Genomic DNA, 23,506 nt, shown 5'->3' on the forward strand with positions numbered 1-23,506 from the left:
TAGGGTGGAAATGGGGATTCCCAGACTGGCGGCTTCCCACCAGGAAGCTGCCACAGCCCAAAGCCTGGCTTCAGTCGCCTGCACAGTTGCCAGACCCATCTAGTAAATAATTCATTTTGCTGTCAGGAACACACAAAGGGTTTTATGAATGCTGAATTATGTAAACATGGGTCTGATTCTTTTTGTCTGTTCCAGGATGGAAACGTTCATATTGCCAGGGGACTCTGAAGCCAAGCACAAACACTGCCCTGGTTCCAGTCCATACATAAAGGCATGGAGCAGCTCTCGTGTGGTCAGCACTCCCTCCTGCTGTACTGCTGTGCCCAGCACGTAAGAGGTTTGGATGATGAACTCCCTGCTCATCCAGGCCAGCAATATGGGAGCAGATCTAAGCCTGCAATGGATGGACAATGGTGTGGGAGTGGAAAAAGAGCAGTTTGTTTCTTAATGTAAAGCAGAGCCCTGTGCTCACTGGTTAATAAATATTTGGCTATAACAAAACTTGTAGGACTGATGTCTGAGAGAGTTAAGTGCAGGGCTTGTTCCTTAAGCCTTCCTGAGTAAGGTCTGCACAACCAGGCTGACCACAAACACTGGCTGTGTGAGGCTGTGTGTGTGCAGACGTGCTGGTTTGCTGTCACCACCCTTTACCATTGTTGCTCCCTCATTGTGGCCCTTCTGCACCCATAGCAGTTGTTAAAACCTCTGGGTCTCAGCTCTGAGCAACACTACCAGGCACAGTCCCCAGCCCCTCCCCAGATTCTGTCTGGTGCTAAAGTGTGAAGTAAGTACTGGGCCCACTGAACTGCTGCTTGCCATTTCAGGCTGTGTGTTTGTGTGTTCCCTAACAGTTTTCATGTTCCTTGCTTTTGTGATCTTAGGTGGGCTCGAGGATCAAGAGTCTTCTGGGCTATGTACTACTGGTACTATTGAAGTCTGTGACGAAACACTAAAAAACCAGGGGGTGAAGGATGAGAAAAAACACGGTGCTACTCAAAATAATTTAATGTACATGCTGTATCCACATTAAGGGGAAACAAACGTCTTACAGAGATGAAAGATGGCAAAGGATGTGATTTCACAGTGCCAAAAGCTACACGGTTTTAAAGTGACCAAAGCCAATAATATCAGGAGTGCTCTTTTTCTGGCATGTGATAAGCAGAGAGAAAGGAAAAGGGAACAGCAAACACTTTCCCTGATGGCTGGAGCAGTTGGACCCATCTGGTAAACAAGCATTCTTGTCTTTGGGGGTGTGGAGGGGCTTTGGCAAGTGCATGTTCGGTGTAAGTAATACTTGGGATGGCTCTACCTGTGTTAGTTAGTTAATGAAATAAAGAAAACACAGATCTAATGGCAGGAAAGACTGCAACAGGGTGTTTGTTCCCAGCTTGCAGGAACCCTGTGGGGAGAGAAGGTCGGCAGGCAGACAGGGACAGCCTGTCCTGCAGCCCTAGCAGCTTACAGAATCATTTGAGTTGTAAGGGACCCTTAAAGGCCATCTACTCCAACTCCCCTGCAATGAACAAGGACACCTACAGCTACATCAGGTTGCTCAGAGCCCCATCCAGTCTGACCTTGAGTGTCTCCAGGTTCGGGGCATCCACCGCATCTCTGGGCAGCAAAGCTTCCTAGCAGTGTCCCTCCAGCACAGAGCAAACCCCGTGTCCAGGAGCAGCTCTTTGCTCTTCCCAGGTTTTGTCAAGCTTTATTGCTATGCAGACATCTTCCATCAGTGAGCCTTTGGGGATTCCCTCTCAAGTGAGGGTTGTACACAGAGCTACACTGTGTAGGCCAGGTGCCTTCTTAGCCATAGTCCTACAGCTTGTGCAGATTGCTTCACTGTGAAAGAAGAAAGCTTCTGAGAAGCCAGGATGTGTATCCATGCATTTAATAGGCTAGAAAGGTTAGACTGTGTACCCTATAAATATATTTTTTAAAGCTTTTAAAAAAAATCATAAATAATCCCTCTACTTTGAGTATAACGCCGCCTTAACACAACGTGTGTGTGAAGAAATAGTGTGTCAAGATGTACGCATGCCATACACGCACTGGACGGTCTGAGCATAACTTAGAAGAAATCCACTCCCAGTACAAAAATGTACCCAAATGATGGACCGAATCTCCCCTACGAAGAAGGTGATATTACCCTATTTACAAGAAAATTCTGCTTCAGTTAAAAATGCTAAAAACCATTCTCAAGTCCATATAAAAATAATCGTGGCTATGTACGCGCACACATATTTATATACATTTATGGCTTTCACGCATTCCAACCTCCTCCATTAAGCAGTGAAATATAAATCAGTCCTTTTTCTGCTCCTCAGGTTTTTCAGACTCTGCTTCTCCAACGGATAAGGTGCCACTACCGTATTTTTTCACTCTGGTTTCTACTCTGGCGAGTCTCTGCTTAACTTTTTGTTGAGAAGAGCTGTACTCCGCCAACAGCCTCGCAAACCTCGTCTGCAGCGTATCCAGGGCTGTTTCAAGCCTGTCTATTTTTTCTTCCAAGTCTTTTGGGTCAGCTCCTGCTTTTGCCGCTTCCTCGTCTATTAAATTGTCTTTCATCAGAATTTGTCGGCCCTTCTCTTCCAGAGCCTTTTTGGCTTCTGGGTATTCTGTGAGGGCTTCCATTAAATCATCTTTAGACAAGCAGAACAAATCCGAATAACCAATACTCCTTATGTTGGCTGTCCTCCTGTTGCCAGATTTGCTGCCTTTGATGTTGAGGATGCTGATTTCACCAAAGTAGCTGCCATCGCTCAGGACTACAAATTGTGTTATACCGTCATCTGCCACCACAGCCAGTTTTCCCTCCTTTATAATGTACATTTCCCTCCCGATATCTCCCTTCTTGCAAATGTAGTCCCCAGGACTGAAGACGGTTGGTTTCAGTTTCAGTACCAACTCGATGAGCAGCCCAGCTTCACAATCCTGGAATATCCGCACTTTCTTCAGCGTGTCCAAATGGACGTTGATGGCAATTTCAGCCTTCAGCTTGTCGGGCAGATTTTTGAGAACTTCCTTTTCATCCACTGTTTTCTTGTTGGTCCAGAGGTAATCAAACCACTTAATAACCCTGGCTTCCAAATCCTTTGTTACTTTTCGGAAATGCATGTACTGTTTAATGGAATCAACTTTGGCCTGGAACTCCGCCCTGGAGGCATTCATGTTGGAAATCATGGAGCCCACGTTACCAACGATGGTAGCGAAGATCAACACACCCACCAGGAAGTCGATGACCACAAAGAGATACTCCTCATCCTTCACAGGCGGAGGAGTTTCCCCAATGGTCGTTAGTGTCAGCGTTGACCAATACAGGCTGTAAATGTACTTTCTGGACAGGCGCCCATACTCTGGGTTGGACACGTTGGGGTAGACCCAAGAGTCGGTTCCGAAGCCGATTACCTTTGAAATTGCAAAGTATATACATGCGTTCCAGTGGATGATGATAAGAATGTACAAGACAAGGTTTCCAATACGAAACATGTTTGGATAATTTGTCCTGGTTTCCGTGCGGTCAAAAAATTCAAACAGGCGAGCAATCCTCAGCAGGCGGTTAAATCGCAGCTCAGGGTAGTTCAAACCCAGCTTCAGATACGCCAGGTCTGTCGGCAGAAGAGACAGCACGTCCAGCTTGAACTGCGTTGTTTGGGTATAATGATCTCGTAACTTTTTTTCATCCTTCACCAGCAAGCCTTGCTCAAGGAAGCCTTTAAAGAACAGAAATACATGTTCAGAATTACCACCAGCGGTACTGAGTGACTTACTTATGTTTCAGACACCTGAGAGCATGAAAGCTTGTACTGTTAAGCATACAGACAGGAACATGCCGTGACATCACATTTCATTCCACGTTTAGATACTGGGGACCCAGCTGCACTTTGTTCTGCCCTGTGCAGCACTGCTGCATTTCTGGATTGTCTGCATACCTGCACATCTGCCTCATGTATGCGTATGTCAGTCCGTCGGTAGACGTAAACTGATGGTGAGTACAAAAAGAAGCAGTTTGTGAGCCACAAATGTGTCACCTCACAGGAAACTGCTGAAAGAGCTGCTTAAATACATCATTATTAGCAGCACTATGTGCTATACACCTCGACAGAAAGCTGGCCAGGCAACTGGATTTCTGACTCACCATTATTAAAAATAGCCCTGAAAACACATCCCTTCTGAAGGTAGGCAGCAGCTTCTCGGCTCTCATCTGTCCCTTCACATCACTGCATTCATTCTATAGAAAAACCTCCTGAAAGCATCAAACCATGGTATGAAGCAGGGATGACCAGTGAGAGGTGATGCTTTTCTGCCTGTACACTGTACAGAGTCATCAAGAGAAATGCAGTGAAGCTGCCTCACACCACAGAGAAGCTGCCATGGATCATGGCAGCTTTGGGGCTGCCAGTGTGAAGTCAGTTCCTACCCTGAGGCAGCAGGGAGCCACACTGTTCCCCAGTGGCTTCCAGAGTTCCAGGGGAAGGCAGCAGACACAGGTGGAGCCAAGAGAGGTTACAAAGTGAGTTGTCACCAAGACACCAGCACCTAAAAGGACCGACTCTCCCATGTGAGTGCCTGAAGTTGCAGCATACACTGCACCAAAGCTCTCAGGAGATTTCTGCGGCATTTCCGCAATCCAACCCAGGCCTGGAGAACCAGCTTCTTCCAACAGCCATACAGTCATCACCAGGACAGCCTGTGGAAAGCTCATAGCTCACACTGCAGTTTCTGCTCAGTTAATTCCCACCACAGTAACAGATACAACTGCAAAAGAGGAACTCAGAGGGCAGAGTTGGCTTTTTAGCAGAACATAGCCTATACAAAGTAGCCCCCAAAATAGCAGTGTTAATGTCTAGGCTCCAATCTGACAGACTTACTTCTCTGCTGAACAAGGTACCTGCTGGATTCTAGAATTCAGCTTACTGCTGTAAGCTGTGTGCTTCTCAAACTGACAGCATTTTTAGCCTCTGCCTTGTAATTATGTTTACAACTTGTCACCAGCCATAATTGGTGTAAAGCTGTCAAAGTGGTTTAAAAAAAAAAGAAAAAGATGTAAAATTCAAAGATTTAAAAGAACTCTCATTTTTATAATGGTCGGTGCACTTTTGCACCTTTTCAAGGGACACTTTGGGCTGTAGCTGTACCAATAAACAGAGAAACCAGGAAACATTTTCTGGTCTGGAGACCAGCTACAGCAACAGCTTCTATTTATGCTCACAAATTCTCCCAGCCCCCTCCAAAAATAATACCAGGAACAACTCCCAGCCTCTGCTGTCCCCTAGCTGTGCTGGGATGCTGCTTGAAAGAGTGCTAGCTGGAACAGGGCAAAGTGCATCAAGGACTTGGGGGTTGGAACTACATGATCCTTGAGGTCCCTTCCAACCCAGCTCATTCTGTGATTCTGTGATTCTGTGTGACTACTCTAGCAATTTAATGGTGTAAAACCACTGTACGGCCTATATCATGAACATGTTTAGTTTAAAACAGATGGTTTCTTTCAGGCTAGAATCAGTATCACTTGGGCACATGTAAATATGAAATCTCAGCCTGCCTGGACTACAGAAACAACACGAGGAAGCTGAAGATGAGACAAGTGAAGTGCAGGTGTTAGTAAGTTCAGCCTTAAGCCACGACACCACATTTTCCCAAAGCCTCCACTGCTGCTTGAGACAGAGCACCACACTCTTGGTTTGTTTGTAGCTTTGACGTCCATGTTGTATCAGAAAACTCTGTAAAATCACAGGAAAACTCACCTGTCCTGAATCTGACAAACATGTCAAAAACATAGATGATATCAGAGCAATAGTCCAGGAACAGCCATAATTTAATATGGTCGATTTGTAGCTCATCAAAGCAGGCTCTAAAGAAACCAAGACAGAAATAAAGGACATTAGACCAACTATATAACCACAGTGTGCTAGTGCGGACTGGCAATGAAATTAAAATGTCTTTACTGTGAGGGTGACAGAGCACTGGAAAAGGCTGCCCAGAGAGGTTAGAGAGACTCCTTCTCTGGTGATATTCAAAACCCGCCTGGATGCTTTCCTGTGCAACCTGCTGTAGGGAACTTGTTTTTGTAGGGGTTGGACTAGATGATCTCCAGAAGTCCCTTCCAACCCTCACGGCTCTGTGGTTCTGCTATGACAAAGCTGCCAAGCTTGCAGTGGCCAAGGCACATCTCTGCATCCAGCCAGTAGATGGCACACCAAGGCCACAGCCAGCACTCACGGGGTTGCTCCTTCCAAGTTACAGTTGGGCTTTTGAGGCAGATAAAGGAGAAACATGGACCATGTTTTCCCAGTGGTACATATAAACATACATCAATCTTCTAGGTAAGCCACTCATAAAAAACTACAGGGAGATCAGAGGATGATTTACGTAGGAAACACAGAGACTTAAAATTTGAATCCTAAAATTGTTATTAACTTAAACCCATACCTGCATATAAGCATACACCAGTTATAGAACACAGGTGCTGCAATTATGGTCAGCCAGTTGTAGTACATATTGCTTGAAGGATCAATCACAAAGACTTCTTTCTTCTGCCTGGAAAGCAAAACATGTACATGTATAGTGGAAATTTTACAGTAGCCTACATGTAATCCCTCTTTTGGAGGCCAGTCATCCCATGGTTAATTCACATCTGCTTGAGAAAATACCTATTCCATGACCCCAGATGAGATACAACCTTCATCCTATTTGAGATGCTCCATTCCTGCTTCACCCAGCTTTGGAAAAAAGGGGGATTGGAGAGAAAAACATAACTATTCAAATTGCCCAGGCTGAAAATAACACCCTTTCTGCATATGACCCCCACTGAAGACAAAGTAAAACATTAAATCTACGTACACGTTAAAAAAGGAAGCAGCTTTAATCTAAAAAGTCTTTCCTTTACCATCTTCACAGCAGCATCTGAGCCATTTCTTCTCAAAAAACTGGTCGTCATCACAAAACCGGTGACCAAGAAATGCAGTCTTTATACAATAGAGCGGTCTTTATACAATAGAGAACGTTACCACTTTGACATTTAAAACATTTATTTTCTTTGCTGACATATTTTAAGCTGCTTTAGGATACCATAAAACTCAGGTTGTCTTTTTATAGCAACTGATGCTTAAGAACATAGATTTGAACACAGGCTTTCAAATCAAAGCTTTGATTAAGAAACTTGGGATATCGAGATCAAGCGGATTCCATTTGGAAGCTGCTCCTACCTACACATCTCTACAATGCAAGTATATTTGTTATACTTACTCTTCCTTTTTTTTGTCATCTTTTTTGTCATCTTTTTTATCATCTTTCTTTTCCTCTTTCTTTTCCTCCTTCTTTTCCTCCTTCTTTTCCTCTTTAACCTCTTTCTTTTCTTCCTTTTTGCTGTGCAACATATCGAAGTCTTAGAAATATTATTATCAATTTTCTAGCAGCTATGGGAGAGGGTGAGTAGTGACATACAGGAAACTACTGACCTGGATTCTGGATGGGGTAAGACAGGATTTCTCAATGGTACCATTTATCCAACTTGTATAAATGGTTTACAGGTTGAGGCTTCTTAAACTAACACCACTACATTACACAACCAACTGGCTGATTCTGTGCATTAGTTACCCACATTTTCTTGGCTTTTTCATACAGCAGCGTACCAGACTGGTTTTAATTAAATGCTTCCAGTTTGTTCCATGTTTAGAATGTAAGCGCTTAAAAAGAAATCTATTTAATGATAATGGACCACAGAATGGCTTAACAAACTGTCGATATTCAGGATATATACAGAACCTCATATTGACCGTCTGAAGCTTTAATGATGATTACATGAAATGAGGCTGAACCTCTTTTCACAGTTCTTTAAAACCAACGTAGCTGTAGTTAATTGATTACCTCTGGTTTCAGCAATTGCCTTGGAGAAGAATCCCTGTCAATGTTTGAACAAGAGCAGCAAATGTAGAGAAACAAGGCATGTCTCGTTTCATTTAATCTCAGACATCTACATACGAGGAAGTCATTTGGTAAATGTTTTATTGCCAACACAGTTAATACGAGCTATTTTGGATCTCTCTAACAGGACAAGATGATGTGACTGGAAGAAGACAGCACTTACCAAGACCTCAGCCTAACCATAGTACCCTTCATGCTAACAACCCACACTTATTCTCTGGCCAGAGATCTGTCAACCACCAATATCTTTTGGAAGTGAGACTCTTCCATTTCCATGGCTGCTGTTCATCTCTCTCAAGGTAACTCCTAACATCACAGTCCCAGCTACCTGTAGCCTCCCAGTTGGAAGAAAAAGCTGGCCATAATCAAAGTCTTGAAAGCACTACATATAGTTCCCCAACAGCAGGAACTCATAGGTCTTCCACACAAGGAAGAAGACCTGCATCTTTTTTCCCTCATCAGTACTGATGATTAAAGTGTAATCCAGTTAACAGCTGTTTGTGCCTGTCATCTTTGACAGCAATACAGTGGCATCTATTCGGTGTCTCCAGTACATTAAAAGAAGCATCTTCAGACTTAGAAGATGTCTTCATTATCTCCAAATAAACCCTGTCACAGTCTCTGAATGAGCTGAATATTTGCATTTCTCAACTGTCAACTACTTTGCAAATCAAGTAGTTTTCAGACAGTCAGGCAGATAGACAGACAGGTGTTGTCTTCATTTAGCAATAATGCAACACTTGAAGGATGCAAGCTGCACCTGAGGTACTGTCAGTCATTGTTAGAAGGAGGCTACGCAGCATTTCCATTCTAATCAGTCCTTTGGGCCCTGGCTAGCGTGCCTGGCTCCAGGCTTTTAGCACCTTTAATTTTCCCAGTCTAAATAAAATGCTGCACTGATAGAGCAATTGGTAATGCAGTGAAATCAGCCAGTTGAATTAGAGGAGGTAGAGACTAAATGCTTAATTAATCCTATTTGTTCCTTGGAAGGTAAGGGTAACCAGGCAAAAGGGATCTTGAAGGATGCTTCCAATACTGAGAAAACTAGATTTTTCTTCATAATTAAAACCTTAGAAAGGTTTAAGGCCTTAGAAAGGGCTTAAGATGAGATAAGGAGTTCATACTACAAATGTTACTAAGCTGGAATGGGTAAAAAAGAGGGAGCTAGTAGCAAAAAGGCGTATGGAAGTTGTCAGTACTTACTCTTCATTGGTGTTGTTGCTAAAGTTGACATTAAACCTGGCCAAGGGCCACGGACTGCAGCGATTGAAATAAAACACGTTTGAGAGTGTAAAGTTTCTTGGCATTTCATACACGTGTTTACCAACATGACAGACTGACTTACTAGCCTCTCACATATACACTGATAAGATTAGGAAGGTCAACTTTGACTGCGGCGATAAGCCCCTTTGCATAACTATTTCAAGTCACCAGTTTCTATTTATCACGTGCTAGGCATGCACGTTTGTGACCACATCTGATGGCTGAAGCTTGTTCTCAGGCACATTAGCGCATGGTAACATGGAACTCGCTATTTTTAGCCCTGTAAGCATTTGGTTGCTATTTAAAACATTCTCCAGTCCTTCCAAGTCTTCTTCACAGATGCAGCGCCCAGGCTTCTGTGACAAGCATAGCTACCAGTGCTGCAAAATTAAGTTTTCACTGAGAGTAATTGAAAGTTACTGTAACACAGCCACAGCATAAACAGGAGAAGGCAAGGATGGATACTTCCAAACTCACTTCTTCTAATAGCCTTTTTTAGAGGCTTGTTGGCCCAAGATCAATTCTCTCTAATGATTTGAAGCATGTAACTGTTACTGATTCAGGCATCTCAAACAAAATCTTGTCTGCTCATTTGAGCGACTAGAGGACAGCAGTCTGGCTGTGTCTGTGCTTTTAAGTTGAATTTCTAAGGAGCACATCAAGTGAAGATGATGAGGCTGTGCCCACTGATAACAAATCACTGTCACCTATAATACCGTGCAGAGTCCTTCAAAGTTCTTGCTTTAATATAAATTATTAGCTGAGATTTGAAACAAATCAAGTGATTACCTGCTTACCTACCAATCTCTAATGGAGTAAAAAGCCATGGGAGTCTGTGCTACATAGCATAACGCTAAACAGAAGACAAGCTTTTGTCTTTCAACTTCATTTTCCTCTCTTGGCTGGTGTTACATTTAGAACAGTAATTTACATCTTCAGTCTTCCCCTAAAATATAAGTACATCTTCTTACCTGTTTACTCCCCCGGGCTGTTCACGGATGCCCAGGAAGGAGCGGATGTTACTTTGCCTGCTGGACACCTCTACAAACTCTGGCCCTCGGATACGCTCTAGGAAAGAATCAGGCCTTTGGTCTTCGTGATGCAGATGTCTTGTGGCCCATGACCTCAGAGATACGACAAATCGTGACAGCCTGTGCAGAACAGACACAGAACATTGAATGAACCACACAAGAATGTCAGACGGATTAAGTCTTCCCTACATTATCAGTTGAAGAGGATTTTTCTCCACTTCTCCACCTGCCACAGAAATGAGGCTCAAAAGATTAACAGTGTGAACTCAGATATTTTTCACAGTTTTATACATCATCTTCTGCAGTTGATCAGGGAAGTATCTCACACATCACCACCGTAACAGCACTACAGAGGCAATAGAAAAATTCTGATTAAAGATAAATTTTCCAACTGGTCATGATGGGGACGATAAACTTCTGACCTTATGCGATAATGAGGGAATCCTGCACTGACGGGTCAGGACATGTAAAATACTCACAAGAACACATACTCAGGGTACACACAGTAGAAAGAAATGCTGAATAGCTGGTGAGGAAGGACAGACTTTGAAAGAAGGAATGGTAAAATTTCAGTCACTTTCCCTCTAGTTGTGAGTCTGTCTGCAGATATATCAATTGCACCTTGCACATAAACCTGCCTACTGCATAGACAGCACTATTTCCTCATCCTAAATATCTAGCAGAGCACTGAAACTGGGTAAGCAAAACATCATGACAACAAAACTAATTTACCATTGTATTGTTGTGACTCATTTTATGTTTCCACTAATTGACTAAAGCACATTACAAATTCTTGTAACGTTATCCAGGTTCAAACAAAAACATGCTTCTGAAAACAACAGACACTGAAATATACAGAAAAGATTTTATTGACTACCCAAACAATATTTATTCTTTTCCATTAGCAGATCAATTTGGACAAAAGTAGTGTTACTTCAGGTTTCCCATTCTTGTCCTTGAAAATAGCAGAATGAAATCCTGAACAACCTGTAACTTCTTACAGAAGCTCTGGGCTACTCCAGGAAAGCTCTTCACATTCCCTTCATGCTGGATAATATTACAATCTTATGATAAAGTACACCTGTCTTACTGCACTTCTCCATGGCCCAACTATACCATCTCATAGATCTTGCCCAGGATTTCTCACCTTGAAATATAAAGACAAAGCATGAACAAGCAAATGTCAAAAATTAGAGAAAGGTATTTTTAGCTTTTTATCCCTATAGCAAAAAAGCATCACATAAATCATCACCAATTTCCAACAATTAAGAGAATTCAAAATCTACCAGGAATGTAAAATTAAAACAAAGCTCCACATCGAAGTCTGAGATCAGCTAATAGATTCCCAACTCATTTTAAAAGCACTGCATAGAATTAAACTGGGATTTTTTTCCTCTCCATCAGAAAGCAGAACGCAGCTTTCAAGTAAGGAATGGTATCGAAAACCACTAACATGGACTCTCTTACTTATATTAGAAATTCGACTTGAAATTTGCTGTCACATGCTCCCATTTCATTATAAACGAAACTGGACTCTAGAAACAGAAATTCCTGCATTCAAAACACAAACACCTCATCTCCTCCTTTGCCAGAGATACCCATCAACAAGGGAACAATCACAGAATCATAGAATGACTTGGGTTGGAAGGGACCTCAAGGATCATGTAGTTCCAACCCCCCTGCCTGGCAGGGCCACCAAACATACACCTTTACTAGATCAGGTTGCCCAGGGCCCCGTCCAACCTGGTCTTGAACACCTCCAAGGACGGGGCATCCACAACCTCCCTGAGCAATCGTTAGGCCATACCTGATAGGAAAATAATACTGCATCAACTACCAGCCAGAACCACTTATCCATTTACTCTACAGTTTTGAGTTATTCCTGCTGTCACTTCTTGCATTTCCTCAGCATTCAATATATTTTCAAATCTTGTAAAAAAAAAAAAATCCTTTTCTTTAATCAGACTAATTTATATGAGCTCATCCAGCACCTCCAGGATCTTAAGGCTTTTATTACAAGCAAGTAAGCAATGAGTTCAGAATCGAGTTCAAAAGAAACCTCTGTCACATTTTATAAATGATCTTCAGCTGCACATCATCCATCTTCTTTGGAAAGTGATGGCCCTTCTTACTCTACCTTGAAATGGTGATCAGTCTCTTTCAAATATGCTAATATTAAAAATGGTGTTAATTAGCATGTTACCTTGCCATCGCTCCCCTGCCTGTGAATGGGCTCGTTTGTGATCCAGATAGATGTCTTCCCTCCATAGAAATGACTCTCTGCAGTTCGGAAGATGTATCTTCACACAGCGAATGGGTTCTGCAAAAGGAAATGTTTTTAAATTATATACAGCCTCCAGCAGATTTTCCTCCATCCAATTATTAACACCACTGCACCAGAAAATGATATAGCAAATTATCTTCCTTCTACTAATAAGAGGTACATTTGATAAATGCAAAGTGAAACCTATATTCCCACTTTTCTGGAGCCATCCAACATGAATGAAGGCAGACGATGCTCTACCATCTGCCCAAGCAAGCTCAGAAGCTGATTACCGACTTGTCAATACCACTCCAGTGCGCAGATACACAATTAAGAGGAGAAAATTTCATAGAAACAAAGAATCACAGAATATCTTGGGTTGCAAAGGACCACAGTGATCATCCAGTTTCAACCCCCCTGCTATGTGCAGGGTCGCCAAACACCAGACCAGGCTGCCCAGAGCCACATCCAGCCTGGCCTTGAATGCCTCCAGGGATGGGGCATCCACAACCCCCTTGGGTATATTTGCTAGTCTAACACCTCCCACGCTGCATCAGCAGCTTTCCTTCAGCAGGGAGGAAAGCTCCATGCCCCCAGGAGGCTTCAAAGTGACTGTCCACTGCTTTTCAGTACTGGTCTCCCAGATCTTGTTTGGGTTTAGCAGTCTGATATTTTTATTGATGTGGTTCCATCTTTATTTATGGAAAAATAATAGATGAAGGTTTAGCCTTATCTTTCCGTAATGGAGTTTTGGAACTGACTTCAATGGAACCAGGACTTCATCAAAGCTCACTGTGGATTTTTTTATGACTCCTGAGGCTTTCTCTGTATTTTTCATTTTTTACAAGATTTCACCACATCAAGGATCACGTTTTTCTCCCTTCGTAATGCAAACGACCTCTCACAGGACTCTGCTGACCTGCACTGCCAGGAAAACACTGAATATGATGACACTTACCCTAACTTCATAAGAACTGGCAGCAGCATTTTGAGTGCCAGCAACAGGATAATTAGCCACTCAGTTTGTCTGTACTCACAGCAGGGAAGCCGGCAGACAAAGAATTAAAACTTTATTGTATCTACACAAATAACCACACTGCAAAAGACTCCTGGGATTCACAATTTCTTAATTGTTTTCTTCTCCTCTTCTAATAAGACGCCAAGAGATGCAGGTTAGAACTGAACAAGTTTTACAACTCAGTTTACGTTGTGGGTCCTGTGACTACTGGGGTTGCCAAAGTTGCAGCAGCTTAACTGCTTTTAGTAAATTCAGGTTTACTTTACATAAAAAGTTACAACACATATAGAAAACTCAAGAAAATCCGAAGAAGTCTGCACAAACAGCACTAGAGGGCTTGCATTTCACTTTCGCAGTAATACTCATAGGATTCTACCAAGCAACTCCTATGGAAGCATCTCTGTAACATTACATAGCAATTATTAACACATCTCGCTTTAATTCACACGAGCAAACTGAAAAGTATATCTAAAGTGCTCTCTTTCTTCCATTACTGTAGCTCCTTATAAAACTCATAGGCTTATTTCTGGTTTTCCTCAACCATGTTCACATAACACAAGAGGCCTCACTTGTCAGCTGGCTTTCTAGCAATGCAGAAGGATGGTTACAGACTGGGCTTCTGATATATCACCTTCAATGGCCTAATTCTGACTTTATTTTTATGAGCACTAACTCATTCCCATTCCAGACTCCATGAGTTTGGCTGCTATCGGCAGCGAAACAGTAAGGACTGCCATTATTGTCCCAGTCTGTTACATAGTTTAAAACCACCACAAGAAGAGACTACACCATGTTAAGAAATAGAAAGCAGGTTACAAAGTAGGAACACTAGATAACTGTGCCTCCTCAGCTTAATTTGAAACCCTGGATATATAAATACAGACGAGGGGATGAGAGGCTGGAGAGCAGACCTACAGAAAGGGATTTAGGGGTTCTTCACCAAAGTGTGGTCAGGCCCTTGGGGTCAAGGCACTGAGCCCACTGGAGTTCAAGAAGCATTTGGACACCACTCTCAGATGGTTTGAATTTGGGGTGGGGCTGTGGAGGGCCAGGAGTTGGATTCAATGATCCTCATGGGACACTGCTTCCCACAACCTTCTCCTGGGGAAACCAGCTGCTCACAGCTTGGAGGGATTTATGGTTCACTGGACTACAAACTGGCTGGATGACCAGGCCCAAAGGGTCATTATGAATGAGTTAAATCCACAAATGGTGTTCTTCAAGGCTCAGTACTTTATCAACAAGTTTGATGAAGGGATTGAGTGCTCATTCGGTACATTAGCAGATGATGACACCATGGTGGGCAGGAGTGTTGATGTGTCAGTTGCTCTTCCCTCACCCACCAATGCTGTAACCCCATCACAGAAAGCCACTACATTTGTGAGGCACGATTTGCCCTTTGTGGAGCCATATTGTCTGTCACCAATCACCTCTTTGTCTTCCATGTTCCTTAGCACAGTCTCTACACCGACCAGCTCCATTATCTTGTTGGGTACAAAGGCAAGATGACTGGCCTGTAGTTGTCTGGATCTTCCTTTTTCCCCTTGTTTAAAAATGGGGCTTATGTTTCCCCTTCTCCAGTCAGTGATAACTTCATCAGACTGTCACAGCTTCTCAAATACGATGGATAGTAGCTTAGCAATTTCATCTGCCAGATGAGCAAATTACAGTTTAAAGACCACCACCAGCTCTCTGTTAATTGTTTCAGTGTGTTCTTTTCTTTGAGAATACCACATTCCACAACAGAAAAGCACTTAAGCACATCTTAGCATTAAGCATAAAATTAACACCCACCGACTGTAATGGGAACTAAGTAATGGGCTTAATTGTTTTCTTGAACTATAGCCAACAGGACTTAAAGGAAGATAAGGAGCAGTCTCAGTAGTCCAAAAAACCCATGGTTGGCTGGACTGCTTGTTAGATTGTTTGTTTTCCCATGTCTACAGTTTTAATTTTTGCTAATTAAATACTAAATCAATGGTTCACCAAGACCACTCTTATCATAAAGTGTAATTCGTATTTCTGCCCCTTTATTTATCATAAGTCATTGCCTCTAAAGCTGCAATTTAATTCTACACTTTCTCACATCTCATTTTCAAGTCCATTTTCTGAGCTGCCAAACACTGATATGTTCTACGAAAAAGGGGCATAAAATGAAGGCTCAGTTCAATATGTATTTTGCCTGTTTTTGAGGTACGGTTGTAAATGGAAACAAAGAGACATGATGCTTCCAATCTCTCAAAGAAGAACATGCAGTAGTATTGACTAAATCAAGCAAGCCACTCTGCAGAGAATAAAACCAGTTCCATGTTCACTAGTGCAGGTACACCTACATATCAGAAGGTACCACATAAGCAAAGCAGAAATAGAAAATAATAATAATAATAATAATAATAATAATAATAATAATAATAATAATAATAATAATAATAATAATAATAATGTGAAGAGGACAAGGCTCACATCCACACTGCATGTTAGCGGCGTGTGATCCAAAATGATCATAATACAAGCAGTCCTAACAGGCTTTTGAGCACTTGGTCAATAAGAAATAGTCTGGCAAGGCCCCCATAGCTGAAGCAGTTAACCACAACAAACCATGCTAACCTTCCCAATGCCATCTATTCTGTACTTTGGAAATACGCCACTAGGTCATTTAAATACAAAGGGACAATAGAGATGTGGTCACTTCCAAAATACAGATATAGAGAACTGCCTCAAATTCTGTGGCAATCTGATTGTGATGAAACAAACATATTACCTGATAAAGCCATTTTCAATCCTTTCAATATCTTCATCAGTAGTTCTTACAGACAGTCCATGCATGCCAGGGTAGGAGTGCTGGGTGTTGATTTTTGCCATGTTGCTTTACATATCAACATCTAATCGACGGCTGAAACACGGGGGGAACAAAAAGCATTTAATGAAGGCACCAAAAGCAAGGTAACAGTTCTTAGACAGTTAAAAGTTAAAGTTCTTAAACAGTTCTTAGGGATATGATTTAGTGTAGGGTTTTTAGAGTTAGGGTACTGGTTAGGCTGCGGTTGGACTTGATGATCTTCAAGGTCTTTTCCAACCTGGGTAATTCTATGATTCTATGATTCTATGATTAAAAACAGTGATCTACTACAACAATAGGGCAGTAAAAGGCTAATCTAATCATTTTCATAGCCAGCAATCTTTACACACGTAGTATGGGAGCCGTTCATTTCTACCAGACAGAAGAATTGCTCATGAAAGTGCAACAGAGAAATTATTGAATTACTGAATTACTGAAGCCCTACTTGGGAACCTTTTCTATCTGAGACATCACTAGAAGCAGTTTCTCTTGGGATCTTACCTCTGCTTCAGACCATCCAATGTCCTTTTCTCACTGGTAATTCGCAGTCTTACAGGAGGGAGAGGGAGGTGATTGTTCCCTTCTACTCAGCTCTTGTGAGGCCCCATCTGCAGTACTGCATCCAGGCTTGGGGCCCTCAGTACAAGAAGGACGCGGAGCTCTTGGAGTGGGTGAAGAGTAGGGCCACTAAGATGATCAGAGGGCTGGAGCACCTCTCCTATGAGGAAAGGCTGAGGGAACTGGGCTTGTTTAGCTTGAAAAAGGCTCCAGGGAGACCTCATTGTGGTCTTCCAAGTATTTGAAGGGAATCTATAAGCAGGAGGGAGAATGACTGTTTACAGGTGTGGACAGTGATAGGACAAGGGGGAATGGTCTTAAACAAAGGTCACCTGGCTTATAATCCCCAATAAAATGAATAACTCTGTACAGACAATAAAAGCGTGAGATAATAAAACCTAGGGGGGTAGGCATGATGTAGCTTATTTGCTGCCAACATGCAGCATCTCGCTAAAAAGAAACATTGGGAAAGCAACATGGCATGATGCAAGAAGTCCAAGAGACTCCAGGAGTGCACAGAGGAGAACCTCCTGGTCCAGGCTGTAGATAAATCAACCAGAGATGAAGCATTAATGGACCTGGTGCTGACCAACACAGGTACGTTTGTCTGAAGAGACAGGCCATCTGGTAAATGAGAAGGGAGAACTCACTACAACAGATGTCACATGGAGAAGGCTGACATTCTTCATGAGTTATTTGCCTCAGTCTTCACTGGAAGTCAGCATGGTTTCACAAAGGGCAGATCGTGCCTGACCAACCTCGTGGCCTTCAACAACAGAGAGATCGGCGGACAAAGGAAGGGCAACTGATGTCATATACCTGGACTTGTGTAGCACCTTTGACATGCTCCCACACCACGTTCTTATCTCTGAATTAGAAAAATATAGATTTGGAGGGTGGAATATTCAGTGGATAAAGAATCGGTTAGGTGGCCACAGTCAGAGGGTTATGGTCAATGGTTCTATGTCCAGGGTGGAGGCCAGTAACAATTAGTGTCCCTCAGGGTCCTGCTGTGGGAACAAGAGTTTGCACCCCCAGCATAAGAAGAATGCAGAGCTATTGGAGAGGGTCCAGAGGTGGCCATGAAGAAGATCAGAGGGCTGGTATAAAGAAAGGCTGAGGTAAGGTGAGCTTATTCCGCCTAGATAAGAGAAAGATCTGTGAAGATCTCACTGTGGCCTTCCAGTACTTGAAAGTGAGCTTATAATCAGGATGGATACTGACTTTTTACACAGTCTGATAGTGATAGGACAAGGGAGAATGGCTTCAGTACACAGAAGTTTGGTTAAAAAACACTGAGTACAGTATTACTTTAAGCTTGAAACTGGCAAGGCTTCTCCAGCTGTTATTAATCTCCTGGAATTAGATACTACTAATCTGGAATTAGACACTACTAATAGATATAGAACTGGATAGTCCTAATCTCTTGGAATGCTTTGAACATACCGCTTGAGCAGTGAGTACAGAAAACAGTCACCTGCTTTATTTAGACATTCCAAAGCCGGGCTAGTGAAGAAACCACACATCTCACAGGATTATGGTTTAGCTGTGGTAGAGTGAGACTGAGCACAGGACTCATAGAAATCAGCAGTGCAGGAATTTGAGTACAGGGCAGGCGTTGGGACTTCCCAAAGCAACATGTTTAGGTCTTGCACGAAGCACATAAAATACTGGCAAACCAGTGGTAACCTGATGAATGAAAAACATTTGTTCCTTCTACACCTGAGCTCCTGAAGTATTTTGAAAAGCCAATGATGTCCTCCCGAGGCTGTTAAACTGCATCCAAACCTTGTTAGTGACTGTGTAGGGAGCAGTTAACAATAAGTACAGAGCTATCAGAAGACAGGACGGTGCTGAAAAGATGAGTGGTCCTTCAGAAGGACCTTTTGCAGGGCACACAGAGCCAGCTCCAGCTAAACCCTAAACCTTTACCTACAACCCTAAACCTTTACCAAAAGCAGACACTTACAAGGCAGATTTAAGAATGACACATAGCTTGCCTTTCTATTTACAACCACAGTTGTTCCAGAGGGTTGGCCTTGGTTGGCTGCCAGCTGCTTTCCTACTCCACCTCCTCAGCAGCCCATGGGAGAAAATGAGCTGAAACATCTCATGTGTTGATAAAGATGGGGAGATCACTCACCAGTTACTTTCATTAACCAAAAAGACTTGATTTGAGGAGAATTATTTTAAATAATAAAAAGCTTATTTGTTTAGATGCAAAGCACTACAAATAAATAACACAGCGGAATGCAAAAGCAGCTTTTCAAGGTAAAATATTTATCACTGCCACAGAGTAACAGGTGGCTTTCTGTATGATTATACAATGAATCTTACATATTTGTGTAGTTGGTAATATACTGTTGCTCTTGAGGCTTTCCAAATTGTTTTACTTTACTTTATACTTAATGGAAGCGGTGATAAGCTGCATTGGATCACTTACATCATTTTAGTTAAGACACACTCCAAATCCTCACACGGCCTCTACAGGTTCAACCCTTGGTAAGCCTTGGGGATTTATTTTGGGCTTTGACCTCCACCTACATGATCCTTGTTACATCACTTGGTAAGAGTTGTAGTGCTGTAGAGCTTATGCATGGCAGCCAGCAGTTTGCAATGTATTAACCAGCACAGGCAGCACGTGGATTTCTGAGACTGCAGAAATGAAGCAAGTGTATGATTTGAAGATGGTTCAACTGTTTCTTTCAGCAACTTGGAGGTTTATAGTTAACCTGCAGGCTGGATGGTGGCAAACTCTCACAGAAATCAGCTACTGAAGCAAGCCCAAAGCAATGGAAAAATAACAAGCGGGCTGCACCACCACCATGCCCTCATCTAACACCTTAGAACACCAGCTCTTAAACCTCGTTAGCTCTTTCAAAAGAATACTCCAAATGTTACGACTGTCTGGTAAATCATATTGCGTTTCTGACAGTCTATGGGCAGCGCTATCTCCTAAAACATGCACGTTATTTGCATTCATCACCTCATGAACTCGGTACTGAAGGTCTGTCAAGGACGCTTCTCCACACAGCACTCCAGGATGTGCATGTGTTACACGCCACGCTGCGTATTCATGTCTGTATAATTGAGTTTCAGAATGAGATGCATACGATTATCCTTGATTCATTCAACGGCTGCGTCCTTGATGCCCTGAAGCAGCAAAATAATCTTTTAAATAACAATCTTTGGAATTATCTGGCTTGGGTGTCCCTCTGCTTCTAGGTTTTTATATTATTAGCAATACCTGACAGATTGCTGATTAACTCCACTCTTTTTTTGCAGAATGTTTTCTATGAATGTATTATTTTTTAGGCCAGCTGTTCAGGAGAAAACAGCTGTGTACATTGAACACAGCGTTGTAAATGACAGCAGAGTAAGTTACAGATTACAGCTGGGTGGACATCCATGGCACACTGTGCTTTTCCTGTTGCCAGCATGGATTACCACACTGCAGGTATCCATGTTTATGTACAGAACACAAGCACCCTGCAAGGCTTCTAGCTAAAATCCGGCACTTCTTCCGACATTTCCATTTATTTGCCGAAGAAACTGTTCAAAGCGAATATGACAAGGGTGTGAATACAGCCTGAACACATCAGATTCACATTGCCATAAGGATGTTTATAAAAAGCAGTAATTGAGCATGTGTATGCATGTGAATGTCGCCCCTCAAACCCGCTTCCCTGCCTGCTCCACGCAAACTGCCCCAGCCATCCTGCCTGGCTGGGGAAGGAAAGAGGGAGAGGTGATTTGTGTCACGTTCACAGGAGGCAAAGAGACAGTGGGCAGGAGAAGATTTAAGAGATGCTAATGAAAGAGATGGCAAGGCTGGAGCAGCCTGCAGGGGTAACGTGCCGAACTGAAATGACAGCGCTGAGAGCAAAGTGGATGACAAAGCCTGAGACACACAGGGGTGCAGCCAAGACAGAGCAGAGATGCTGCCATGGGAGGATGATGCCGTGCCATTTTTGAGCGGATGCGCTCTATCTCCTGACACTAACCACTTGTTTGCCACCATTACCCGTGGCCAATCAGACATCCCGACAGCCCCACCAGCATACCAACTACTGCCTTGTTGCTTTCTAATCGCATGGCTCTAGCTGCACTTCACATCATCAATCCAGAGATCTAAAGCACCGTCCAAGTCACTCTTCCACACGAGTCACTCTTCCATGCGTCCCTTTGGCTTTTTCCTTCCACACACAGAATGACCCGGGTTGGAAGGGACCTCAAGGATCATGTAGTTCCAACCCCCTGCCTGGCAGGGCCACCAAACATACACATTTACTAGATCAGGTTGCCCAGGGCCCCGTCCAACCTGGTCTTGAACACCTCCAAGGACGGGGCATCCACAACCTCCCTGGGCAGCCTGTTCCAGCCAGCACTGAGGCTGACCTTTAGTTATTATTATTAGCCGAAGTTATACTACAGGCACAACAGAGCCGCCGAGTGACGTTCGCACCTCAAACTTGCGAGCTACGTTCTCTCACCCATTCAGGACACGACACACGCTGCCTTCTCCCATACTCACCCTCCACGCCTCCCTCGGCACCATCGGGCTCCAAACTTTCTCTCTGCCCGCTCCCCGTTGCCGTAGTGCGGCCGTACCCCCGCGGGGGCGGCGGGGTGGAGCGGGGCGGGCCAGAGCAGCGCCCACCACGGCCGCCCCTCAACGCGGAGAGGGCGGATTACGAGCAAAACCCGCGCTCGTAAGCCGGGCTGACGGGGAAAAGCCGCTCGAAGGGCTTTGCGATCCTGTTAAGTGCTCGGAAAGGATCAACATGTCAAAGCCGACCGGCGGCCCCGGCACATTTCTCGCCACGACGAGCCGCCTCAACCTCTCTCTGCCCGACGGGCTCCGGGGGGTCGCGGGTACCGCCGCCTCCGCCCTGAGCTCCGTGCTGAGGGGAGAGGGCGGCCGGCAGGATCCCCGCCCTGCCCTCCAGTCCCGGCGCCTCCCACACGCCGCCAGAGCCCGGCCCACCCGCTCTGGGAGTGCTTCTGTCGGCTGGGAACCGGAGGGAGCGGGTTGGGCTGTGAGGAAACATGGTCTTAGCCCCGCCGTGTCTGCGGGTCTGGGCGGGCAGCGTCTCACGGTGCCGGTGGGAGCTGTACTTCCTTCGTAAGGCAAAGCGGTGTCCCCTCGGTGCGCTGCTGAATGAGTTTTCCCCCAGTATTATGCCCCTACAGCGGCAGCAGGCAGCGAACTGTCATAGAATCACGCTCGCTTTTTACATACTTATAAACAGCAATGAGATCATGATCTTTGTTCAGCCTAGAGAAGAGAAGGTTGCGGGGTGACCTCATTGCAGCCTTTCAATACCTGAAGGGAACTTACTCCCAGGAGGGGAGTAAACTCTTCGAAAGGGCTGACAATAGCAGGACACGGGGAAATGGTTTTAAGTTAAAAGAGGGAAGATTTAGGTTGGATGTTAGGGGGAAGTTTTTCACTAGGAGAGTGGTTAGGCCCTGGAACAGGCTGCCCAGGGAGGTTGTGGATGCCCCGTCCTTGGAGGTGTTCAAGACCAGGTTGGACGGGGCCCTGGGCAACCTGATCTAGTAAATGTGTATGTTTGGTGGCCCTGCCAGGCAGGGGGGTTGGAACTACATGATCCTTGAGGTCCCTTCCAATCCGAGTCATTCTCTGATTCTGTGATCATCTCTCAGTTTTCTCCAAGATAAACAGCCTTTCTTTGTAAGGGACATGCTCCAGGCCCCTCATCTTTGCTGTGCTCATCATGGAATCACCAAGGTTGGAAAAGACCTCCAAGATCATCCAGTCCAACTGTACACCTATCACCACTATTTCTGCCCCTACACCCCTGCTTCAAGTCTATCAAGGCTTACTATGGATGCTCCCATTACAGGCCAAGTCACACAATAGAGCCCCTTTACACCATCGATGCAAAGTGTGTGCTTTGGAATACACACAAAGTGAGAAGAAACCAAAGGTAGGGGGCTACTTATCCAGCTGACACTCCTTCTGGTTCTCTTGTGCCATTTACTTACAAGGCACAAGGGCTATCATTGCTCAGCACCATTGTTCTGAAAGTTACCTAAAAATGCTGGGGCATGCTATTCATTGACATACATTTACCCAAATGAAAATCTTGTTTGCTGGATACTGCTTTTCTAAATATTGATGCCTGATTCAGACATTGGTATTAGGACTATTGCTATCCAAAGACTGCGTCGGTGTCTGTGCCTAGTAATTATATCTGAAATTATGTCCAAAATGTAACATAGATAGTTGCAAAGTTCATGGAATTCCTTCTACCCAGAATTCTCTTAATTTCCATGCTACTTTCCTCCCAAGTCCAGCCAGCCCTTTGTTCAATCATCACAACTGCCCTCTGAGAGCCATCAACAAGTAGGTTCAATGTGCTGACAACTGCAAGGCATCAGGCATCAAAGTAGTCATGTTCAGCAAGGCACTGCTGATCGTTCACCTCACTGATCTGAAATTATCGGTCTATGATAACAGCAAATGTAACCATGAATTACCACGTCCGATTTCAACAAAGTATTTTGTAGCTTTATATGCAGAATAGATATTAATTCTGTTCCACACTGTCTGAAATTCAGCAAAGCATCACTGATAGCTTGCA

The 23,506-nt window shown here is 43.8% G+C and overlaps 1 protein-coding gene across 5 annotated transcripts; it reads right to left on the reverse strand.

Moving 5' to 3' along the window:
• Nucleotides 1–990: 990 nt before the first annotated feature.
• CNGA3 (cyclic nucleotide gated channel subunit alpha 3) lies at nucleotides 991–22,133 on the reverse strand. Of its 5 annotated transcripts, none has more exons than XM_085551664.1 (10): nucleotides 21,430–22,133; nucleotides 16,839–17,147; nucleotides 16,260–16,391; nucleotides 12,421–12,537; nucleotides 10,158–10,337; nucleotides 9,127–9,180; nucleotides 7,246–7,365; nucleotides 6,430–6,537; nucleotides 5,745–5,851; nucleotides 991–3,710 (listed from the first exon to the last, which is right to left on the reverse strand). In XM_085551664.1, exons 3-10 carry the CDS (start codon nucleotides 16,358–16,360, stop codon nucleotides 2,302–2,304), a joined length of 2,196 nt encoding a protein of 731 aa, XP_085407790.1. In that variant the 5' UTR covers nucleotides 16,361–16,391; nucleotides 16,839–17,147; nucleotides 21,430–22,133; the 3' UTR covers nucleotides 991–2,301. The 5 variants fall into 5 exon arrangements, with proteins under 5 accessions (XP_085407790.1, XP_085407789.1, XP_085407784.1 ...); XM_085551663.1 differs by lacking the exon at nucleotides 16,839–17,147 and adding an exon at nucleotides 19,882–20,048; XM_085551658.1 differs by lacking the exon at nucleotides 16,839–17,147.
• Between the last annotated feature and the right edge of the window lie 1,373 nt (nucleotides 22,134–23,506).

This window comes from Coturnix japonica, chromosome 1, assembly GCF_054131305.1.
Source record: "Coturnix japonica strain WE chromosome 1, WE-NBRP24, whole genome shotgun sequence".
In the NCBI taxonomy this organism is placed as follows: domain Eukaryota; kingdom Metazoa; phylum Chordata; class Aves; order Galliformes; family Phasianidae; genus Coturnix; species Coturnix japonica.

Excerpts from the sequence above, each read along its gene's own strand:
- CNGA3 (XM_085551658.1), bottom strand. The coding sequence starts at position 16,360 with ATGGCAAAAATCAACACCCAGCACTCCTACCCTGGCATGCATGGACTG. Across the intron at positions 10,338-12,420 it reads GGCAGGGGAGCGATGGCAAG|GCTGTCACGATTTGTCGTAT; the intron begins GTAACATGCTAA and ends TGTTCTGCACAG. Across the intron at positions 7,366-9,126 it reads AGCAACAACACCAATGAAGA|CAAAAAGGAAGAAAAGAAAG; the intron begins GTAAGTACTGAC and ends TATGTTGCACAG.